The sequence below is a fragment of the Erinaceus europaeus genome, chromosome 12 (assembly GCF_950295315.1).
Source record: "Erinaceus europaeus chromosome 12, mEriEur2.1, whole genome shotgun sequence".
NCBI classification, from domain to species: domain Eukaryota; kingdom Metazoa; phylum Chordata; class Mammalia; order Eulipotyphla; family Erinaceidae; genus Erinaceus; species Erinaceus europaeus.
Window position 1 is genome coordinate 98,802,470 of NC_080173.1, and position 19,738 is coordinate 98,822,207.

The following is a 19,738-nucleotide window of genomic DNA, read 5'->3' on the forward strand; positions in this document are numbered from 1 at the left end:
GAACCAGTGTGATGCCAGAGGGAAGCCTGAGGGGGGCGTTTCCTGCCTCAAAGGGCAAGGCCTAGCAGGAGAAAGGGCATTTCCTGCCTCTGGGGGCAGGACCTAGTAAGGAGGGAGGGGTTTCCTGCCTCTGGGGGAAGGGCCTGCAGGCGAGGGGATGTGGCCTATAGGGTCCCAAGGCAGCTGGCTGCAAAGTCCATGGACTGCTGCAGTCAGTCTTTGAGAAACCCAGCAGCATAAAGGGAAACTGCTGTAAAGTTGTGTAAAGTCCAAGAGGTGTACCAGTAAGTCCAATAGAAGTGTCAGTCCAAAGCAGATGACCACGGAAGAAATGCCAGGGGATGGAACACTGCACGTCTGTCTCAATGGGGAAGGTCAATCACTAATTCCACTTTTCTATAGAGAATTAGCTTTGGAGTCTGTGAATCAGTTTCTTCAGGTTGTGCCAGGTCACATCATTGGTTTCGGGGGTTGTGTTGTAGTCATGCTATCTTGTGGGCGATGTCAGAGAACAGGGGTCTAAATGGATTTCCAGGGATTCCATATGAGCAGATGCTTTTTCATGTGAAAACTTGACAGCTCTAATTCACTTACTTGTGAAGCAAAACTTGTAGCAGATCAGAAGTTTACTATAATTGATAACTCCATTATAATTGGTTTAAGTGCCTTTATAATTTTGGAAGTCCTTTCTAGTATAATTTCAAGGTTATTTAGACAGTATAAGCTCAATAGAAGAACCATGGTTAGAAGCCTCAGGCATGAGAATCATTAGCATAACCATTGCTTTTTCTACCCTGCCCATACTCATACAGTTTTCAGGATTAAACATTTCCAAGACGTAAAAAATCAAAAGAGAAAAAAACAATTTTTTGGACTGTTTCTGGATGTCTCTAGAAATCATGGCTGCGTCCAGCTTTTTTTTTTTTTTTTTTTTGTAAAGTCAATGTCATACAAAAATTCAGTCATTCAAATCACTCTTTTACAAAATGCAACTGAAAGCAGATAGCAAACTTAAGATATTCAGAAAGAACAACGCGGTGGGGGGGGGGAATTGAGAGAAAAGTGGTAGGCAGTTTTTGCTTCTTTCACCTTGAACCAGATTATCCAGATCTCACCATGTAGCATCATGAGTCCCCGAAGGGCATCCTAGTCCAGAAAGCTCCTCGAAATTCCATTTCGGGTGCTTCTGATGGTTCCTGCTGGATTGCTGCAGGCACCCATTTTTTAAAACGTCTTCCCATCGAAGAAAAAAATTGAACCAGGAGGGTAGAACTAACCACGTGTCTCCATTCTTGGGGACTGCCAGGGTACTGGAGAATGCTCTTCAAGTTAGAGTAGTCCTTCTCTGCAGGAAACATGGGAGAGGAAGTCCAGAAAGTCCCAGGGGAAATCTCCATGCATCTCCCAAGCTCTACGATCACAGTCATAAGGAACCAAAGTGTGGCCTGGAGCAAAACGTAGTCCTTCTCCTCGGGAAACATGGGAGAGGGAGTCCAGAAAACATGGGAGAGGGAGTCCAGAAAGTCCCAGGGGAAATCTCCACGCATCTCCCAAGCTCTACGATCACCGTCATAAGGAACCAAAGTTCCCGGTCAGGGAACCAAAGTGTGGCCCCGTGCAAAATGTTCCAGAGACAGAGAAACTGTCTCATGAAGAAAGAGTAGAGGCTTTGGGAAACCTCTTCATAAGTAGAAAGGCAACCCATGGTGGATGGGTAGCCAAGCGGCTTTACTTATCTGGTCTTCTTAGGTCTGCTGCTTGTGTGTGGAGCCGAGGTTCATGCCCCACGTTGGGTAACATATGCCGGTCCCAGTTCGGGGTGCCAGTTGCCGGGATAGCTTCGCGGGCATGAGAGAAACGACCAGGGACTCATGGCTGAGCTGGGAACACAGTTCCATCTTTATTGACAAGCGGCGATGCAGTTCGATCTAGCTCTAATCACAATCCTGTCCTTATATATCTCCTGAGGCAGAAGTGTCAGGTTGGAAGAGGATGTACGTAGGATAGGGGGTGGGGAGAAGGAAAAAGCGCGTGAACCATTGGGGATTAAACCAGTACGGGCAAAACAATGATGATGTAAATAGACCACAGCGGCAAGGAGAAGGGGTCTTAGAAACAGAATTTAGAAGAAGACCAACACTAAATTAAGTGTTAAAACTGTAGGTTACAGGGAAATTGACCTTGGAATTGTTTGACACACCACTCTTATTTTACAAATTCAGAACTCAGGGAACTCAGATGGAAAGTGATTCACTTATAGCTACGAGTGTTTCAGGAAGAATAGAAAGCTTTCTTTCATTTTGCCTCTTTTTTTAATTTTAAAAAGATTTATTATTATTATTATTATTAGCCTCCAGGGTTATCACTGAGGCTTGGTGCCAGCACTAAAAATCTCTTGCTCCTGGCAGCCAATCTTTTTTCCGCTGTTGTTGTTGATGTTTTCCATTGTTGTTGACAGGACAGAGAAAAATTGAGAGAGGAAGGGAAGACAGAGAGGGAGAGAAAGAGACTATCTGCAGACCTGCTTCACCACTTGTGAAGTGCTCCCCCCCCCACAAGTGGGGAGCCAAGGGCTCAAACCGGGATCCTTGCACCAGACCTTGTGCTTTGCACTATGTGTGCTTAACCCAGTGAGTTACCACCCGGCCCCTGATTATTTAACTTGAGAGAAAAAGAGAAGCAGGTCTTCGCTCTGGTATATGCGACGCTAGGGATATACCACCTCCCAGGGTGCCAGGTAGCTCTTAAAAATTGATATTTATTTTTTCTTGAAATGATTATTAAGGAAACACATTTGTTTTCCTTCAATGATTAATTTTTTAAAGTCCTTGACTCTTTATAATCTGTCTTATATTTCAAAGGCTAAATTAATATTTATACTTTTACAAATTACTTCCAGGGTTTTATGTGGCTATATTTAATTCAAGTTTGGGCTGTTGCCAGCTGGGCTGCTGTGGAGATAGGTATGCCTAGTCTTTTCAGATGGGCATCTTGCTTTGACCTGGGGATATCTTCAGGAGAAGGATTCTGAGCAGTCATAAGGTGGGCCCATCTCTAGGTTCCGAGGGAAGTTCAGGAGCCCCTATATGTGCGCCTCTTATCTGAATAAAAACCAGGAGCAGTGGAGTCATGCATCTGCAAGTCTCTGGCTCTACAAAGACAAGAAAGGGAAGCAGAGTACAAATTCTGCTTCTCAGTCACAGGACTACATCTTGGGATACTCTGGTAATCCAGATTTGAGATTAGCACTGTTGATATCCTCTCTTTGTCCAGAAAATACACAAGTAAACTTTTTTAAACAGAGCTAAATATTAAGTGATCTTAGATGATTCTGTGTATGAGGGGTGAAATTCATTTGTGGATTTATTAAAATCAGTTCTGAGAACAGGAGGGACTAGTTTAACAAATGTATAGAATCCCTAAAGAGTTTATTTGCAGATGCTATAGAACAGAGTAACTTAAAATTGAGTACATTTTAATCTATAGAAAATTTGGCACTTTCCTGCTAAAAGCTACCAGTTTCACCTTCTATACAACACTGACATTGCCATTATCACAGTCATGCCGAGTTTCTGTGTGTTTAAATTATACTTCTACTTAGATATGGCAACAAGAATTGCTTCACTGTTGAGTATAGACACTGGGTGTTTGAATAGCTGCATACTCTAAGCCAAATACACTTTCTAGTTTTATAAATCTGTCAGTTTCACCTTTTATGCTCAATTCGAGCTGCTGCTTATGATACATGAACTAACTGCATGTAAGCCCAGGAAGTGGCTGGTCTGAGAGTGAGAGAGGGGGAAAAGATTACAGTGGTTTAAAAGCTATCCTTTGAGAACTGTGCTCTGATAAATGAGGTTTAAAACGCACCATTGTTTTTCTCTATTTTCACCAGTCTCCTAAATTAGGAATAGTTTGAGTAGATTGCATTATCTAAGTGTCAACCTTATATATTTCTGGGAAAAATAGACTGAGTGGATTCTTATGTGTATTGTTAAGCCTGGCGCAGATGTCCTTTCAAGTTCCTTTTGGCCGTGAACCTTTAATTACGGACACCCTTTAATACTTTTGGTTCACAATAGCTTTCCTTTCCTCTTTTCTTTTCCCCCCAGGTGTGTGGGGGCAGGGGTGGCAGAGTGCTGTTGCTCTGCTTGGGATTCACCTCCTCGTGCCAGCATGTCCAGATAAAAATGGAGGGCGGGGGTAGATAGTGTAATGGTTATGCAAAGTGACTCTTGTACCGGAGGCTCCAGAGTTCTATGTTCAGTTCCCCACAACACCATAAACCAGACCTGAGCAGTGCTCTGGTTAATAGGAGAGAGGGAGAGGGAGACGGAGAGGGAGGGAGAGGGAGGAAGAGGGAGTGAGAGAGAGAGAGAGAGAGAGAGAGAGAGAGAATGGAAAGACAGCACTGACAATTGCTCCTGTAGTAAGGACTGGGCTTGAGCTTGGGCTGTAGGCATGACAGAGCATGTGGACTAGCAGGTGAGCTGTCTTACCAGCCCACTTCATTATAATTTTCAGAGACAAACCATAAATAGAGTTCTAATAGAAAAAAGCAATTCCCTTTTGTGGAACACTTTGACATTAGAATGTGCCTTTTTTTCCCCTTCAATTTAATTATTTTTCAGTATTTTCACTAGTAAAATCTCTCAAGTGACTTGGGTGGTCGTTATAATAGGACTTCCCATCCTTGTCCCTGTGCTGTAAGTAGGTTACAGGTGTGCTACTAGTGATGACTGTAATAGCATCTTTTTTTAAAAAAAGATTTTATTTATTTATTTTTATTTATTAGCTAGGGACAGAGAAATTGAGAGGGGAGAGGGAAATACAGAGAGGGAGACAAGACACCTGCAGACCTAGTTAACTGCTCGAGAAGCTGCAGGTGGGGACTGGGGACTCGAACCCAGGCTCTTGCACATTGTAACATGCACTTAACCGGGTGTGCCCTATTTTTAGAATTTTCGTTCTTTTTTCTTTTCCCTTTTGTTGCCCTTTTTAGAAATTTTTGTCGTTATTTTTGTTATTGATGTCTTCGTTGTTGGATAGGACAGAGAGAAATCGAGAGAGGAGGGGAAGACAAAGGGGGAAAGAAAGACACCTGCAGACCTGCTTCACCGCTTCAGGTGTGTGTGTGGGGGGCCTCGAACCGGGATCCTTAGGCCAGTCCATGTGCTTAGCGTGCCACCTGCACTTAACCCGTTGCGGTACCACCCAGCCCCCCTACCCCCCACATCTTTTTTTTTTTTTAATTAATAAATTTATTTTTACCAGAGCATTGCTCAGCTCTGGCATATCGTGGTGTGGGGGATTGAACCTAGGACTTTGGAGACTCAGGCACAAGAGTCTCTTTGCATAACCATTACACTATCTATACCCTTCACCCCAAGATAGGGTTTTTGTTTGTTTGTTTTTGCTTCTAAGGTTATCGCTGGGGCTCAGCACCTGCACTATGAATCCACTGCTCCTGGAGGCTATTTTTTCCCCTTTTGTTGCCCTTGTTGTTTATCATTATTGTTGTTGCTGCTGCTGTCGTCGGATAGGACAGAGAGAAATGGAGAGAGGAGGGGAAGACGAGGAGAGAAAAATAAGACACCTACAGACCTGCTTCACCGCTTGTGAAGCGGACACACACACTTCCTCCCCCCCACACACACACACACACTGGGCGGGGGGGGGGGGGGTCGAACTGAGATCCCACAGCACTACCACCTGACTCCCCGAAAAAATGATTTTTTAAATAGAATCTTTTGACCTACTTGTTTGGGAGATTTTAGGGGGTTTATCTTAAGGTTTGTACAATCTGAAGAGAAATCAGAATCTAGGGAATTTACTCTAAATGTAATAATACTTTTTAAATTTCATGGGGGTTAATGGGTTACAGTACAGTTGTTGATACATGGGTACACTCTTTGAAAGGGCTCAGCAAGCTTTTGATGTCAAAATAAATTTTCTCTGTGTGGATGTAAATAAATCTGCCAAGTATGTATGTATGTATTTACTGTCGCCAACACTGTCTTAAGGGCACAGTGCCCACACAGTGGATTCTCTGCTCCTGCTTCTAGAGACCTTCTTCTGTAGTTGTCTCCTGTCTTCCCTTCCTCCTCCTTCTACCAGATCACTGTTCAACTCTTAACTTTGGATGGTGTTGGACTCTCTGGTGCCCCAGGCATGAAAGCGCTGTTTTTGGAAACCTCTGTGCCTTTCCTCTAACGTTGCACTTTAATTTTCTAGTCTGCAAAATGAGGGACCTCTTCTGACACTGAAACTTTAGACAGAGCCTTCTGTTTGTTTAAAGTAACTTGACAAGCTGTTTGATGTCTAAAAAGTAAGCGACAGGAGTTTCTAGGAATGTTTTTCCTTGGCAGTGTCATTACCTGAACTCTTTCCTTCCCCTTGACCAGGCAGTTGCAGTGGTGCAGGATGGCTGACCTCAGTCTTACAGATGCATTGACAGAACCATGTCCAGAAGTTGAGGAGGAGATAAAACGGGACTTCATAGCCACGCTGGAGGCAGAGGCCTTTGATGATGTTGTGGGAGAAACTGTTGGGAAAACGGACTATATTCCTCTCCTGGACGTTGATGAGAAAGCTGGGAATTCGGAGTCAAAGAGGAAGCCGTGCTCAGACACTAGTCAGGTTGAAGGTGAGTAATTAAGTCCCATTGTTAATTCAGACAGCAGATGAGGGGTTTTGCTCTAGGTCATAAATTATAAATTTCAAAACCTTAAGGAAACCAAGTAATGAATTTTACCATAAGATAGCAACTGTCTCTAACTAAAAAAAAAAAAAAAAAAAGGTAGAAATCAAGGAAGCAGGTCCACTAACCTTAGTACAGTGTATGCTCATGAAACGAGAAGTTTTGTTTGTTTAACAAGAACACTGCTGAACTTTGGTTTATGGTGGGGAGATAGTTTTGAACCTGTGGCACCAGAGATGGTCCCCCCCCCCCCCCATATCAGTGTTGCTATCTCCCAGCCCCAAGAAAGTCTTTTTGCATAATCACTTCTAACTGAATAGAGCGATTTCAACTCTGACATTTCCTCTGCCATGTCTCAGTTGGCGGCAGCGTAGCACAGGCTGCCTCCCACCTCCTACCTTTATTCGGGAGGGTCAGAAGCCAGCCGCCACTCAGCTCCTGCACGTGGTGGTGCTGGGTCTTTAGCCAGGACGTCCTGGATGCCCGTGCTGCACCTCTACCACTGAGCCCATCTCTGCCTGCCCTGAGGGTGGCTTTGTAAAGTTAAGTAAGACAAAATCCTGTGCTTACTCACCATTTAATTTCAAATGGAATCAGATGCCATTTGTCTGTGGGAATAATCCCAGGTTAGGATTAAAACATGGATTAAACTCTAAAGAGAGAGAGAGATGTACTTTTTTAAATTTATTGCTGGATCACGCCTGCTAATATATAAGTCCTGAGTAGGAACGTTCCAAGCTGCCCCAATTTCAGGACCCATCTTCCTCAGGTGTGGCACAGAGTAAGAGTATGTTGTCCAGCCTCCCTTCGGAGGATGGAACATTCTCTACCATGGTGGATCCTAGTTTGCTGAGCTCTTTGTATATTTTGGTGATTAGTCTCCTGTGTGATGTATGGCATGTGAAGATCTCCCATTCTGTGAGGGGTCTGTCTGTGTGGTGGTTTCTTTGACTGTGCAGAAGCTTTTCAATTTGATGGAGTCCCATTGATTTGTTTTTGTTTTAGTCTCCTTGCAATTGGATTTGAATCATCAAAGATGTCCTTGAGGTTTAGGTGGGAAAGTGTTCCACCAATATTTTCCTCTAAGTATGTGATAGTTTCTGGTCTAACATCCAGGTTCTTGATCCATTTGGAGTTGACTTTTGTTTCTGGTGAGATAAAGTGGTTCAGTTTCATTCTTCTGCATGTTTCAACCCAGTTTTCCCAGCACCATTTGTTGAAGAGAGCCTCCTTCCTCCATGTAATACTTTGGGCCCCCAAAGAGAGAGAGACAGAGAGACACCTGCAGCACTACTTCACCCCTTGAAAAGCTTTCCTCCTGCAGGTGGGAACCTGGGTTCTTGCGCGTTGTAATACCTGCGCTCAACCAGGTGTGCCACCACCCGGCCCCAATAAGTAAATCTTTAAAAAGCAAGTAAGAAGTTCTAGTATTGGCACACAGAAATGTGTGTTTTGAACAAACTCATGTGTTTTATGTGAATGCACACATACGATTGAGGAGTGCTGATCCAGTAGTAATAGCAGAGTAAATCTTGGAAAAGACGGCTAGAATGTCTCTTACTGTGAAATCTAGTTAACATAATTGGCCACCAGAGGGTGGTGGTGGTTCAGACCTGAATTTTGCACCAGCCTGTGCTGGTATTGAGACCATGCTGAGTCCTTTCCATTAGGGAGAGAGGTAGGTAGGGAGGGAGGGAGGGAGAGAGAGAAAGAGAGGGAGAGAGAGAGATGGGGGTCTGCAGGTGTCTGTCTTTCCCCCATCTTCCCCTCCTCTCTCCATTTCTCTCTGTCCTATCCAACAAAGATGACATCAATAACAACAGTAATAATAACTACAACAATAAAACAACAAGGGCAACAAAAAAGGGAATAAATAAATATTTTTTAAAAAAAGTCTCTCAAAGAGCTCCCCTTCACCCCTTTTTTCCAGAGCACTACTCAGCTCTGGTTTGTGGTGGTGCTGGGAATGAAATCTGGACCTTTGGTGCTTCGGGCATGAAAGCCTATGTTCATAATCATTATTCTACCTTCCTAACCCCATCTAATTGTCTTTTCCGGTGAAATGCCTATGCTGATCCTCAAGATAAGAATCTTCCCCCCAATTGATGAGGCTGCCTTTTAATCTTGCCAGTGTCCCCCACCCCAGAGGTTAGAGAGGAACTGAGAGGGGAGGAGGAGAGAGAAAGAAAGTGAAAGATAGTGACACCTACAGACCCACTTCACTATTTGTAAAGCTTTCCCTGTGCAGATAGGTACCGGGAATTCAAACCTGGATATTGCATCTAGCACAGCGCCCGACTCCAGAGCGCATAGATACACCTTTATAAGAAGTCTAGAAATAGACTGGTGGTGCTTGGGATCTGACCTGGAGCCCTGCCTCAGCTGTGGAAGTCTGTGTTGGTGTTACCTTCTTAGCACTTCATTAAAATTGAAAGCCTTTTCTTGAGATGACACAGTTAAGGACCAAGGAGATAGGCAGTAGCATGGAACTTGCACGTAAGAGTTTCCGGTTAGATCCCTGCCATCACCATCAGCCAACACTGAATGAAAGAAAAGAAGAAAGAGGGAGAGAGAGGGAGGGAGGGACACTGGTAAAAAAATGAAAATACAAATTATGGGCTGTGCAAAAATATTTGCAAAGCTCATCTGATACTGGTTTGTATTCAGAATATATAACAAATGCACAAAAGTTGATAAGAAAACAGAATCTTGGGAGTCGGGCGGTGGCGCAGCAGGTTAAGCGCAGGTGGCGCAAAGCGCAAGGACCGAGGTAAGGATCCCGGTTCGAGCCCCCGACTCCCCACCTACAGGGGAGTCGCTTCACAGGCGGTGAAGCAGGTCTGCAGGTGTCTGTCTTTCTCTCCCCCTCTCTGTCTTCCCCTCCTCTCTCCATTTCTCTCTGCCCTATCCAACAATGACGACATCAGTAACAACAACTGTAATAACTTCTTCTTCTAGCGTTTGCCACTACAACAATAAAACAACAAAGGCAACAAAAGGGAATAAATAAATATTAAAAAAATTGAAAAAAAAAACTCAGTGGGGGGGGCAATGACTCAGCAGATAAAGCTTTGGGTTGTCTGAGGTATCCCGTGATCCCCTGCATCATGTGTGCCAGAGTGATGCTCTGGTTCTCTCATTAATAAATCAGTCTTAAAAGGGGGGTGGTAGCCTAGCGGGTTAAGCGCACTTGGCACAAAGTGTAAGGACCGGCACAAGGATCCCGGTTCGAGTCCCCGGCTCCACACCTCGGGGGGGGGGGGGGGTCTTTTCACAGGCAGTGAGGCAGGTCTGCAGGCATCTTTTGTTTTGACCGTTCACCTCACCAGAGAAAATAAATGGAAACATGTCCAACATCCTTAGGTATTAGGAATAGATGCAGATACATTTATTAGAACAGCTTAAGTGAGGGTGCGGGGTGGTCACGCACCGTACCATGTGCAAGGATCCAGGTTCAAACCCCAGCTTCCCACTTGCGGGGAGGAACCTTCATGAGCAGTGCAGCAGGTGTCTCTCCCCACCTTTACCCTCTCAATTTCTCTTTGCCTTGTCGAAAGCGATGGGGACAGTGGGGAGGCAGCAAGGAGCGGTGGATTCTTTGTGCAGGCACTGAGCTCCAGCACAAGCCTGGTGGCAGTTAAAAAGGGAAAGAACAGAAACAGCTTAACCTAAACAAGCTCCTCTACCCCACAGTAGCTCTAGTGACTTCCTAACTTACAGGGTGGTGTCCTGGCCTTTTGTTTGGGCTTCACTTGGCCCTGTGTCCTTGTACCATTTTATTTGAATGTTAGATTCTAAACCTGTAGTCCTTCATGATGGTTTTATTGAATATGCTGCCTGTCTTCAGTTTACAGACAGAAAAACACCTCATTCTGGAATTAGGAGGGAGTCTCCTATTGTAACAGTGCATAGTCACTCAAATGCCGTGCAAATCGGTGATTTGGTTCTGTTGTGGGTTTCTGCTCTTCGGATCTTTGCATCTCGGCGCACTTTTTCCTGCTTTCAGCCAGTGTTCTGAAGAGACAACAGTTATATTGTTGATATAATGGTTGGATCCATTTTTAACTTTTTAGGTTTTTTTAAAATTAATTTTGATAGGACAGAGAGAAATTGACGGGGGGGGAGGGTAGAGAGAGAGAGAAAGAAGTTCGTGAAACTTAACCCTCTGCAGGTGGGGCCCCGGGGTGTGAACCCATTCCTTGGACATGGTGAGGTGTACACTCAACTGCTATACCACTGCCCGGCCCCATTTTCCCTTTTCTTTTTTTTTTTTTTTTTTTTGATCTGCTATAATAGGTAATTATTCTTTATGGTTGTTGTAGGTATTCCGTCTTCTAAAACAACGGTGCTAGCCAATGGTGATGATGGGATAGAAAGGAGTAATGCCGCAGGTAAGTGGTTCCCAGGACCCATCCAGATGTGTGACTGAACCTGTCATGGTCAACTCCTTGACAGGTTCCTCTGGAAATACTGTTACTGGAAGCTGATGGAGTCTTTCTAAAACATTGTTATTTGTTGTATTTAAAAATCAGGGCATTTTCCACATAAAATTTCCTAACAATGGGAGAAAAATAATGACACTTTTATATCTTCTGAGTATTTATTTTAGTTTTACCGTGTAAGCGCCAAGTCATCTTTTCCGTCATGCCCACAGCAGAGGAGGCTCATCATCAGAATGCTGTTTGGGGTTCCTCGTGGCCACCACAGCACTCACTGCAGCCTCTTCCCTGCACAGCGCAACACTGGGAAACCTGTGAACTACAGAAGTTTCATTATTATTATTAATCATCCAGAGAACTAGTCAGCTCTGCTTTATGGTACTAGGGATTGAACCTGGGCCCTTTGGTGTCTTAGACGCGAAAGTCTTTTTGCATAACCATTATGCAATCTCCCTAGTTCTGTCTCTAACTTTAAACCCATTATTAGGACCTTGATTTTTCTTTTTTCTTTTTTTCTTTTTTTATTGGGGATTAATATTTTACAGTTGACAGTAAATACAGTAGTTTGTACATGCATAACATTTCCCAGTTTTCCACCAAACACTACAGCCCCCACTAGATCCTCTGCCCTCATGCTTTTTTTTTTTTTTTTTTTTTTTTTTTTAAATACCAGAGCTCTACTCAGCTCTGGCTTATGGTGGTGCGAGGGTTGAACCTGGGACTTAGGAGCCTCAAGCATGAGAGTCACTTTGCATAACTATTATGCTATCTACCCTTGCCCTTTTTTTTTTTTTTTAATAAATTTTTATTTATTTGTTTTACCAGAGCTCAGCTCTGGCTGATGGTGGTGCTGGGGGTTGAACCTGGGACTTTGGAGCCTCAGTAGGAGAGTCTAGGACCTTGATTTTCTATGAGCTAGGATTGAGAGCTCCTGTGGATTCCATTATTACTATTATTTTTTATTTTAATTTACTGTTGGATAAAGACAGAGAAGTTGAGAAGGAAAGAGAAGATAGCGAGGGAGAGGGACAAACACTTGCAACCCTGCTTCACCACTCCTGAAGCTTTTCCCCTGCAGGTGGGGACCAGGGGCTTGAACCTGGGTCCTTGTGCACTGCAATGTGAGTGCTCAACCAGGTGCGCCACTGCTTGGCCCTGGATTGTTCCTTGTGATGAGCACTGGCCTGCCCAGGCCTTCCCCGCACCCCTAGCCCTGTATCTTGTGTGCTGAGCAACATTTCCAAAGCAGCAGCTGGAGGCCACAAGATATTACATAAGCCTTTTTTGAGGGAGCTGAGATGAAGGTCATGTTGAAGTTTTATAAATAACTGCGCTTACTTTGCAGTGATGGTCAGGCTGGCACTGTTGTGTGAATAGAATAGGCTGATGATCAAGTTCATGGCTCCCTGCAGCAGAGTGTGCTCTGCTCCTAAGTGGGCCATGCCACGTGGTCCCCCTCCCCGCAGTGGAGGCAGGCACTAGACACAGACTGTACCCCTTCCTCCTCTATGGCGCACCTCAGCCATGAGCGTTTCCTTGTCCACAGTAGAATTTCCTGTTTCTAAGTCCTCACTAAAAGGGTACTTAACAATAACAATTCTATCAGGATTTGCTCTTTATTCTGCAGTCTTTACACATGTTGTATCTAGTTTTGTAACTCAGATATATTGATGATGAGATTCTATTTGTTGTAAAGGTTTGTTTTACCCAGTGAGAGTAACATTCTTATTAAAATCTAGAAACACTCAGAAGTGCCACTTCATCCTTCAGGTTTGTGATCTGAGTATTTTAATTTTTTTATTTATTCATTTTTTAAATAATCTTTGTGGTTTTGGCTTTTTTTGTGTGTGTGCCTGCTTTGATGGCTAAGTCATCTATATAATTTGGTTTTAATAAAATGTTTATAAAGACTTCCTGTGATGAACAGAGAAGGAGTTTGAACATGAAATTTCAAAATGAATATGTGAGCTCAGCTTTCTTTAACCAGGAGACAGTGTAAGGAGCAGGGAAAACTGTAGAGGATTATTTGACTAGACTATTAAAAAAGTGAATGTCCTTTCCATCCAGGAAGAAAACAACTATTAAAAGTAGGTCATCTCCCCTCCCCTCCAGCAAGTTGTTAACTGTCCAGAAGAGACTCCAGATGCCGTCTAGCAATGGCCTCTTGCTGTCCTGTCTTAATAGTCAGGGAGACAGTGCAGCCCAGCCCTTACTGAACTCCGGTTTCCTGGTGGCAAAAAAATAATGAATTAGTTAAAATTAAAATCAGCTAAAAAAAAGAAAAAAAAGGAAGGCGAGCCACAGCATTGAGCTTTCTGGTGGTATTATAAGAGCATGCCATCCTGCTCGTGGGTAGTTCTCCACCCTTGGGTAGAATATAAGTTGTACAACTGTGAAGACACGAATTGGAATTAGAAATCTCAACTAAATTAGAGCAGACGCTTTACTGAGTATATGCATGTTTCATTGGGCACGGGGAAGAGTAGGGAGAGGGGTCAAGTGCATGTTTGTAGCATGTTGTGATTTTATTTTGATTTGACCATCACTAACTGAAACGTGCTATTTTGAGAATTCCCCTTTCTATTTCCCTTGGAATGTTATCTGTCGTCTTAATAGCAGAGCAGCTCTGTTGATAGCACTGAAAAGGCTATTAAACTTGCTATGTTAAGCGCACGTGGCACAAAGCGCAAGGGCCGGCGTAAGGATCCGGGTTCGAGCCCCCGGCTCCTCACCTGCAGGGGAGTCGCTTCCCAGGCGGTGAAGCAGGTCTGCAGGTGTCTGTCTTTCTCTCCCCCTCTCTGTCTTCCCCTCCTCTCTCCATTTCTCTCTGTCCTGTCCAACAATGATGACAACAACAATAATAACTACAACAATAAAACAACAAGGGCAACAAAAGGGAAAATAAATAAATAAACATTTTTTTAAAAACTTACTGTTTACTAATGACCTGTGCTTTTCCGCCCTTTCCTTCCCCTTCCTACTTCTTCCTCCCTTTCTAGTTTTCTCCTCCTAGAATCCTAGCGTGTCTCTCCACACTGGGATTGCCGCAACACCAGACCAGTGACTTTTCCTAAGCACCGTTTCACTTCTAAAACCTTCAGCATTTTGCAAAGCTTTACTCTCCTTCCTGGACACCATAGAGAAGAAACTGAGGGTGGTTCTTCGGGGCCTATCTGCTGATGCCTGAGCACACCGCCTGCTTCCTCTTGTGCCCTGCAGGGCTTGATGGAACCTCCTTTCCCTTTGTGAGCACAAAGTACTAGATGAATTCTCATTAATGATTCTTTTGATAGCTTTATAAAGCTCATCTAATGTCCTTACTTTGTGTTCTTTTTTAAAACTCATTTTATCACTTAATTTATCTCATATTTTTCTTTTCGTTAAACATTTTTGGTTGGTCTTTTTCATTTGATTTTCACTTCAACACAAACTAGGATGTGGTAACATCAAGTGAGAACACGTGCTTTCAAAAGGGATTGAGTCCACCAGCACTGCAGTGAACCCCCTTGTCCTCTCCCTCTCTTCTCTATAAGCTTGCTTTTAGGGTAATCTCCTAGGCAATCTGTGTTTTTCTTCAGCATACTAAATATAAATAATGATGACCATTTTAATTTGGAGTTTTCTAACTTATAGTAGCTCTGAAACTGAACAAGTATTTTCTCAAATTAAGTCAGCCGTTATTATTTGTAAGTTGGGCCAAATTGTTTGTTTTGAACTACTCATCTAGGTTTAGATTCTCCTAAATATTATCATCAGAATCACTGTCTTTGCATAGTCATGGGCTATCAAAATTCAAGTTAAAATGTTCAAGAAAATAGAATCCTGTACTGCTAGAGTAATAGAACGCTGGTTCAGATATAAAATCACTTTCTGGATCATGATTTTACGTATGAAACTAAATCTCAAGGTATTGAAGAATCACAGCCAATCTGTTAGATTCCTAATGAAATCATTTTCTAACTGGACCCTAGCTCTGTTCCAGAGTTTGCCCCTGTGAGCTCCGTACAGGCACCTGGGGTAGCAGTGAATCACACACAAATACCTTTGCGTTAAGTCCTCCCTCACTGTGGACATTCTTAGCATTTGCAATCACAAAGTCCAGGACAATTTCAAAGAACTTTCTTTTTCTTCATTTTCCCAAACCTATAGCTAAAGTATATGGAACCATTGCAGATAAGTACCGTCAGACTTTATAAGAAGACTTTCACTGGGTTTTTAAAAATAGAACATGAAAGAAGGGCTCTGACTAGAAATCTGGTAGGAGTTCTGGTTCCAGAGCTGTAGTAGGAAATGTTAACTTTCAGTCCTTCTGCTGACTGTGCAGTTTTTTATAATTAGATGTTACCAGTTGCTTACCAGACTAGGAAAATAAATGGCATCATGTCCCGAGGAAGACTTAAGAGTTACATTTTATGTACTCTGATATAAAACTACTTTTGAGACAATAAAGTTGGACTATTTTGGCATTTAGCATGTAGTCTCGCTTGTAGTCAGTTATAAGGATTGATTTCTCTACCAAGATTTTCTTTCATGCGTCCTGGAGAGAAGACACTGACGGGGTATGGTGTGCTTTTTATAGGAGGCGCACACATTTTAGAAGCAAGAGTTTATGCTCAGCTCACCTTCTAAACTCAATGCAGGAGAGCATCCCATCAGAGGAAGCAGAGTGCTTTCTTTGTGCGGTTTCTAGTCACCTAGTTGTTTTGTTGGTTTTCTTTGGGGGGGTGATCGCACACCAGAGAATTTTCAAAGGGAGAGTGCTGGGCTGTGCAGTGGCACACCCGGTGCGCAAGGATCTGGACTGAGCCTGTAGTCCCCACCTGCCGGAGGTGGGCAGCTCAGTGGTGATGAAGCAGTACTCCAAGTGCCTCTCATTCTGTCTCCCCTTCCCCTCTCAGTTCCTCTTCCCTGCCAAATGAATAATAGTACTCTTAGAAATCATGTTTACAGTTTCTCTCCCAAGTACCACCAATAGCCAGAGCCAGTGCTCTTGTTTTAAAAAAAAAATCATGTTTGCCACTTTTCTGTTCTGACCAGCGGCTTGTCTGCATGCCGGAGAGGAGTAGGAGAGCCTGGCTGCGGCTCCCTGCGGCTGAGTACAGGGCCCACACTCACACTCACTGCTGAGGCTAATTTCACTCATTTTCATTTCCACTTTCATTTTGTTATGTTTATTTTTGTTTGAAATTGTTTTTTTTTTCCTCAATTATTGTTTGTGTGGAATTGTTCAAATTTTCTACTGACAGCCAGCTAAGATTTGGTTTGCACTGTTAGCTTTGTCTTACTTAGATGTTGTATGGAAGAAATGGATTTGCTGCTTCCTATAAAATGACCAGTTCTGTGATGAAATGCTGTGTAGCCTTGCTTGTTGTACCTTTCCTGGCCCAGGACTGCACCGGTGGGGTGGTCAGACCAAGGACATTTGCGATGCTGACCTGTAATGTTCCTGTACTCAGTCTCTCCCTTACTCTTCCTCTCTTCCATTTTGGCCCAATGTTGAAGATGTAGAACTGTTCTTAAATAATATTTTTAACCTTGTCTATACGCCTACGTATGTTTTCTGTGACATTATACCTCAACAGTTTGTACCTGGTGTGATTCTCTAATGTGACCGCTGTGCTACATAGACTGTACTAATAAACATCTCTCACTAGCATTTCATGGACTAGATTTTGGTTGGGGTCGTAGTATAATGTGACGAAAGACATGGGTTTTATAAATAAAGTCAGTAATGAGACATGAGGTTTTTTGTTTTATTTTTAACCTCAAACACTTCGTAATTTTTAATTCCCACCCATAATAATCCTGTAATTGTATGAGCTTTTTCCCCTTTTGTCAGGCACTTTCACTTAACCTTGTTTTTGACTTTCAGTGTAAAGCCTCATTTATCCAAAATATGTAACAATTAAGAAGCCCGAATTATTATTTGTGTCCTATGCAAAAATGGGTCATGACTTCTCTGACAACAACCCAGTGTTTTGCAATCTGATGAGATGGGGATGCTTGAGTTTATGTCCTTGTGCACTGTAATGTGTGTGCTTAATCAGGTGTGCCACCGCCTGGCCTGCCTGCCTGCCTGCCTCCCTCCCTTCCATTCTCTTCACCTCCCTTCCCTCTTCTCTCCCCCCCCTTCTACTCTGTCTCCCCCCAGTTTTTTGTCTTTTTTAAAAAAATACTTATTTGGGTCAGGCAGTAGCACACGGGTTTAAGTGCATATAACGTGAAACACAAGGACCGGCACAAGGATCCTGGTTCGAGTCTCTGGCACTGCACCTGCACCGGGGTGGGGGGGTCGCTTAGCAAGAGGTGAAGCAGGTCTGCTGGTGTCTATCTTTCTCTTCTCTATCTTCCCCATCTCTCTCTCAATTTCTCTCTGTCCTGTCCAACAACAGCAGCAGCAGTGGAAAAGAGCCTCCAGGAACAATGGATTTGCAGGCTCTGAGCCCCAGAGATAACCCTGGAGGCAAAATAAAATTTTATTATTTATTGGACAGAGACCGAGTAATCAAGAGGGAAGAGGGAGAGAGAGTTCTTGGTCATTGTTACAAGTTCACTCAAAGAGCCTCCCTACCGCCCTCCCCTGTTACATATGAGGAGGCTTTTCACATGATACAGAGAGAGGAGAGAGCCAGGGTGCTCTGCAGTCCTCACAGCGTGAGGGTTGAGCCGGAAGCTCGGCGGGTGCAGCAGCCCACACCACCTAGCTGAGCCATTTCTCCAGCCTTTCATTTGATTTTCAGTCCCACTTGTCAGATTTATTTTTCACCATGGTACTTGTTACTTTATAATTTGTGCAAGTTAATGATTTATCTTGTTCACCTGACTTACTACACTAGAATGTAACTGTGATGAGAGAGAGAGATTTTGTTTTTGGTCACTGTTGTGCCCTGGCACCTGGAACAGTTCTTGGCTCAGTAGCTGTTGCATGAATAAGCTTTGTTGAATGTGTACAACAACAAACAGCAGCAAAATAAAGCCACCACCAACTCTTCAGGGGAGAAATAAACTGGAAACAGATCCTGTCCTAAAATGCCAGCGATACTCCTGCTTAGACGGAAGGGCTGACAAGAACTTGAGTGGGCAGCCACACTGACTGCGCAAGAGCCGCCCGTGGAGAAGCCGCAGGTGTTCTCTGGCAGTGGAGAGGCACGCCTCCCACCATGGAATACCAGGGTTTTTATCCGTAGATCACTGGCTCTGTTTTGTGGCGTGGCAGACACGTGACAAGTGACGTTTATCGGTGAGAGAGACACCTTTCCTATGTCGCGTGGCAGACTGAGCACACGCAGTGCGCTGTTGTTGCTCCCCGTCTCTGACTATGTCAGATGCGATGCTTCTCTTCTTGTAAGGTTTATGAACGTACAAGCATAGGGAGGAGAGAGCCAGGGTAGTCGTTGTGTTTGTGTTAAATTGAGGCCTGCATGCATGCCTAGCCCGTGCTCTCCCTTCTGTGCCACCGCCAAGTTCACTACAATGGTCGTCCAGCTCCTTTCCTATCCAGCACACGTTCATGAGTAAAACTTAGAACTGATGAGCTTTTTATAATAATAGTAAAACCTGCGATCTCTGTATACTACTAAAAGGTTTACAGGCTTCTACTTAGACTGTACTAAAGACTACCGTTTAATGTTGAAAAGAACAAGGGTCTGCCTTTTCTGATTTATTGGCAAGATTATCTGGCTTAATTTTTTGCATATTGTGAAGTTGCATAAGCAGTCTGGTTATGCTCTTTCCTGGTTCTTCAGCAGTGTTTTTCTCTGAGTAGGAGGTTCTTTCTGTCGGTTTCAGATCTCACGTAGAAGAAAGTTAAGAGAAAGTCCAGATATGATTGCAGAAAAAATTTTTGCCTGGGTTTTTGTACATACCTTTCTGGAAATAAACCCATCTTAGTGATTTGTTTAAATCTGAGAAAGCTGTAGAAAGGAGAGGCCTAGAACTACCACCTACCAACTCTGGCCTTTTAGGAAAGTTATTCACTTTCTTTATAAACCAAAGTTTTCTCTCTTTTAAAAGGACTAAAGATAAAAATAATCATTTATATGAAGGGACAGAAAATCCTTGAGGACAGAATCCTTGAAGGGTTTAATAAATATAGGATATACTCATGAAACAACAATTTATTGTTAAAAAGAAAAAGATAATTGTTTCCTCCAATATAGTGATTTGGAAAAGAAAAATGAGGGGGTTGGGCAGTGGCGCACCAGGTTGAGGGCACAAAGTACAAAGGGCAAGGACCCCGGTTCGAGGCCCCAGCTCCCCACCTAGAAAGGGGTGGGTCACTTCGCAAGCAGTGAAGCAGGTCTGCAGGTGTCCCTTTTTCTCTCTCCTCTATTTTCCCCTCTTACCTCAATTTCTCTCTGTCCTAGCCAATAGAATGGAAGAAATATGACCACCAGGAGCACTAGATTGATAGTGCTGGCTCTGAGCCTCAGTGATAACCCTGGAGGTGAAAAAGAAAAATATATCATTGACGTTCACATGGAAAGTTTGTACAGAGTCTACTCGGTATAAATGATTTTACCTATAAATCATTCCCTGGCCATCAGCCTCATTTCCTATTGAGATGATTGTATAACTCCATTTTAATTGGATATAACTA

General features: G+C 43.4%; 1 protein-coding gene across 18 annotated transcripts in view; it reads left to right on the forward strand.

The window, feature by feature from the left end:
* Positions 1 to 19,738, forward strand: part of MAP4 (microtubule associated protein 4) — a 142,446-nt gene that overhangs the window by 44,722 nt on the left and 77,986 nt on the right. For 16 of the 18 annotated variants that reach the window (XM_060204766.1, XM_060204771.1, XM_060204774.1 and 13 more), the window contains exons 2-3: positions 6,405 to 6,646; positions 11,023 to 11,091. In XM_060204766.1, the coding sequence (XP_060060749.1) occupies positions 6,424 to 6,646; positions 11,023 to 11,091 (292 nt within the window). In that variant the 5' untranslated portion in view covers positions 6,405 to 6,423. Of the gene's footprint in view, positions 1 to 6,404; positions 6,647 to 11,022; positions 11,092 to 14,152; positions 14,456 to 19,738 lie in introns of those variants that run through there. The other 2 variants (XM_060204781.1, XM_060204767.1) reach the window with 2 other exon arrangements.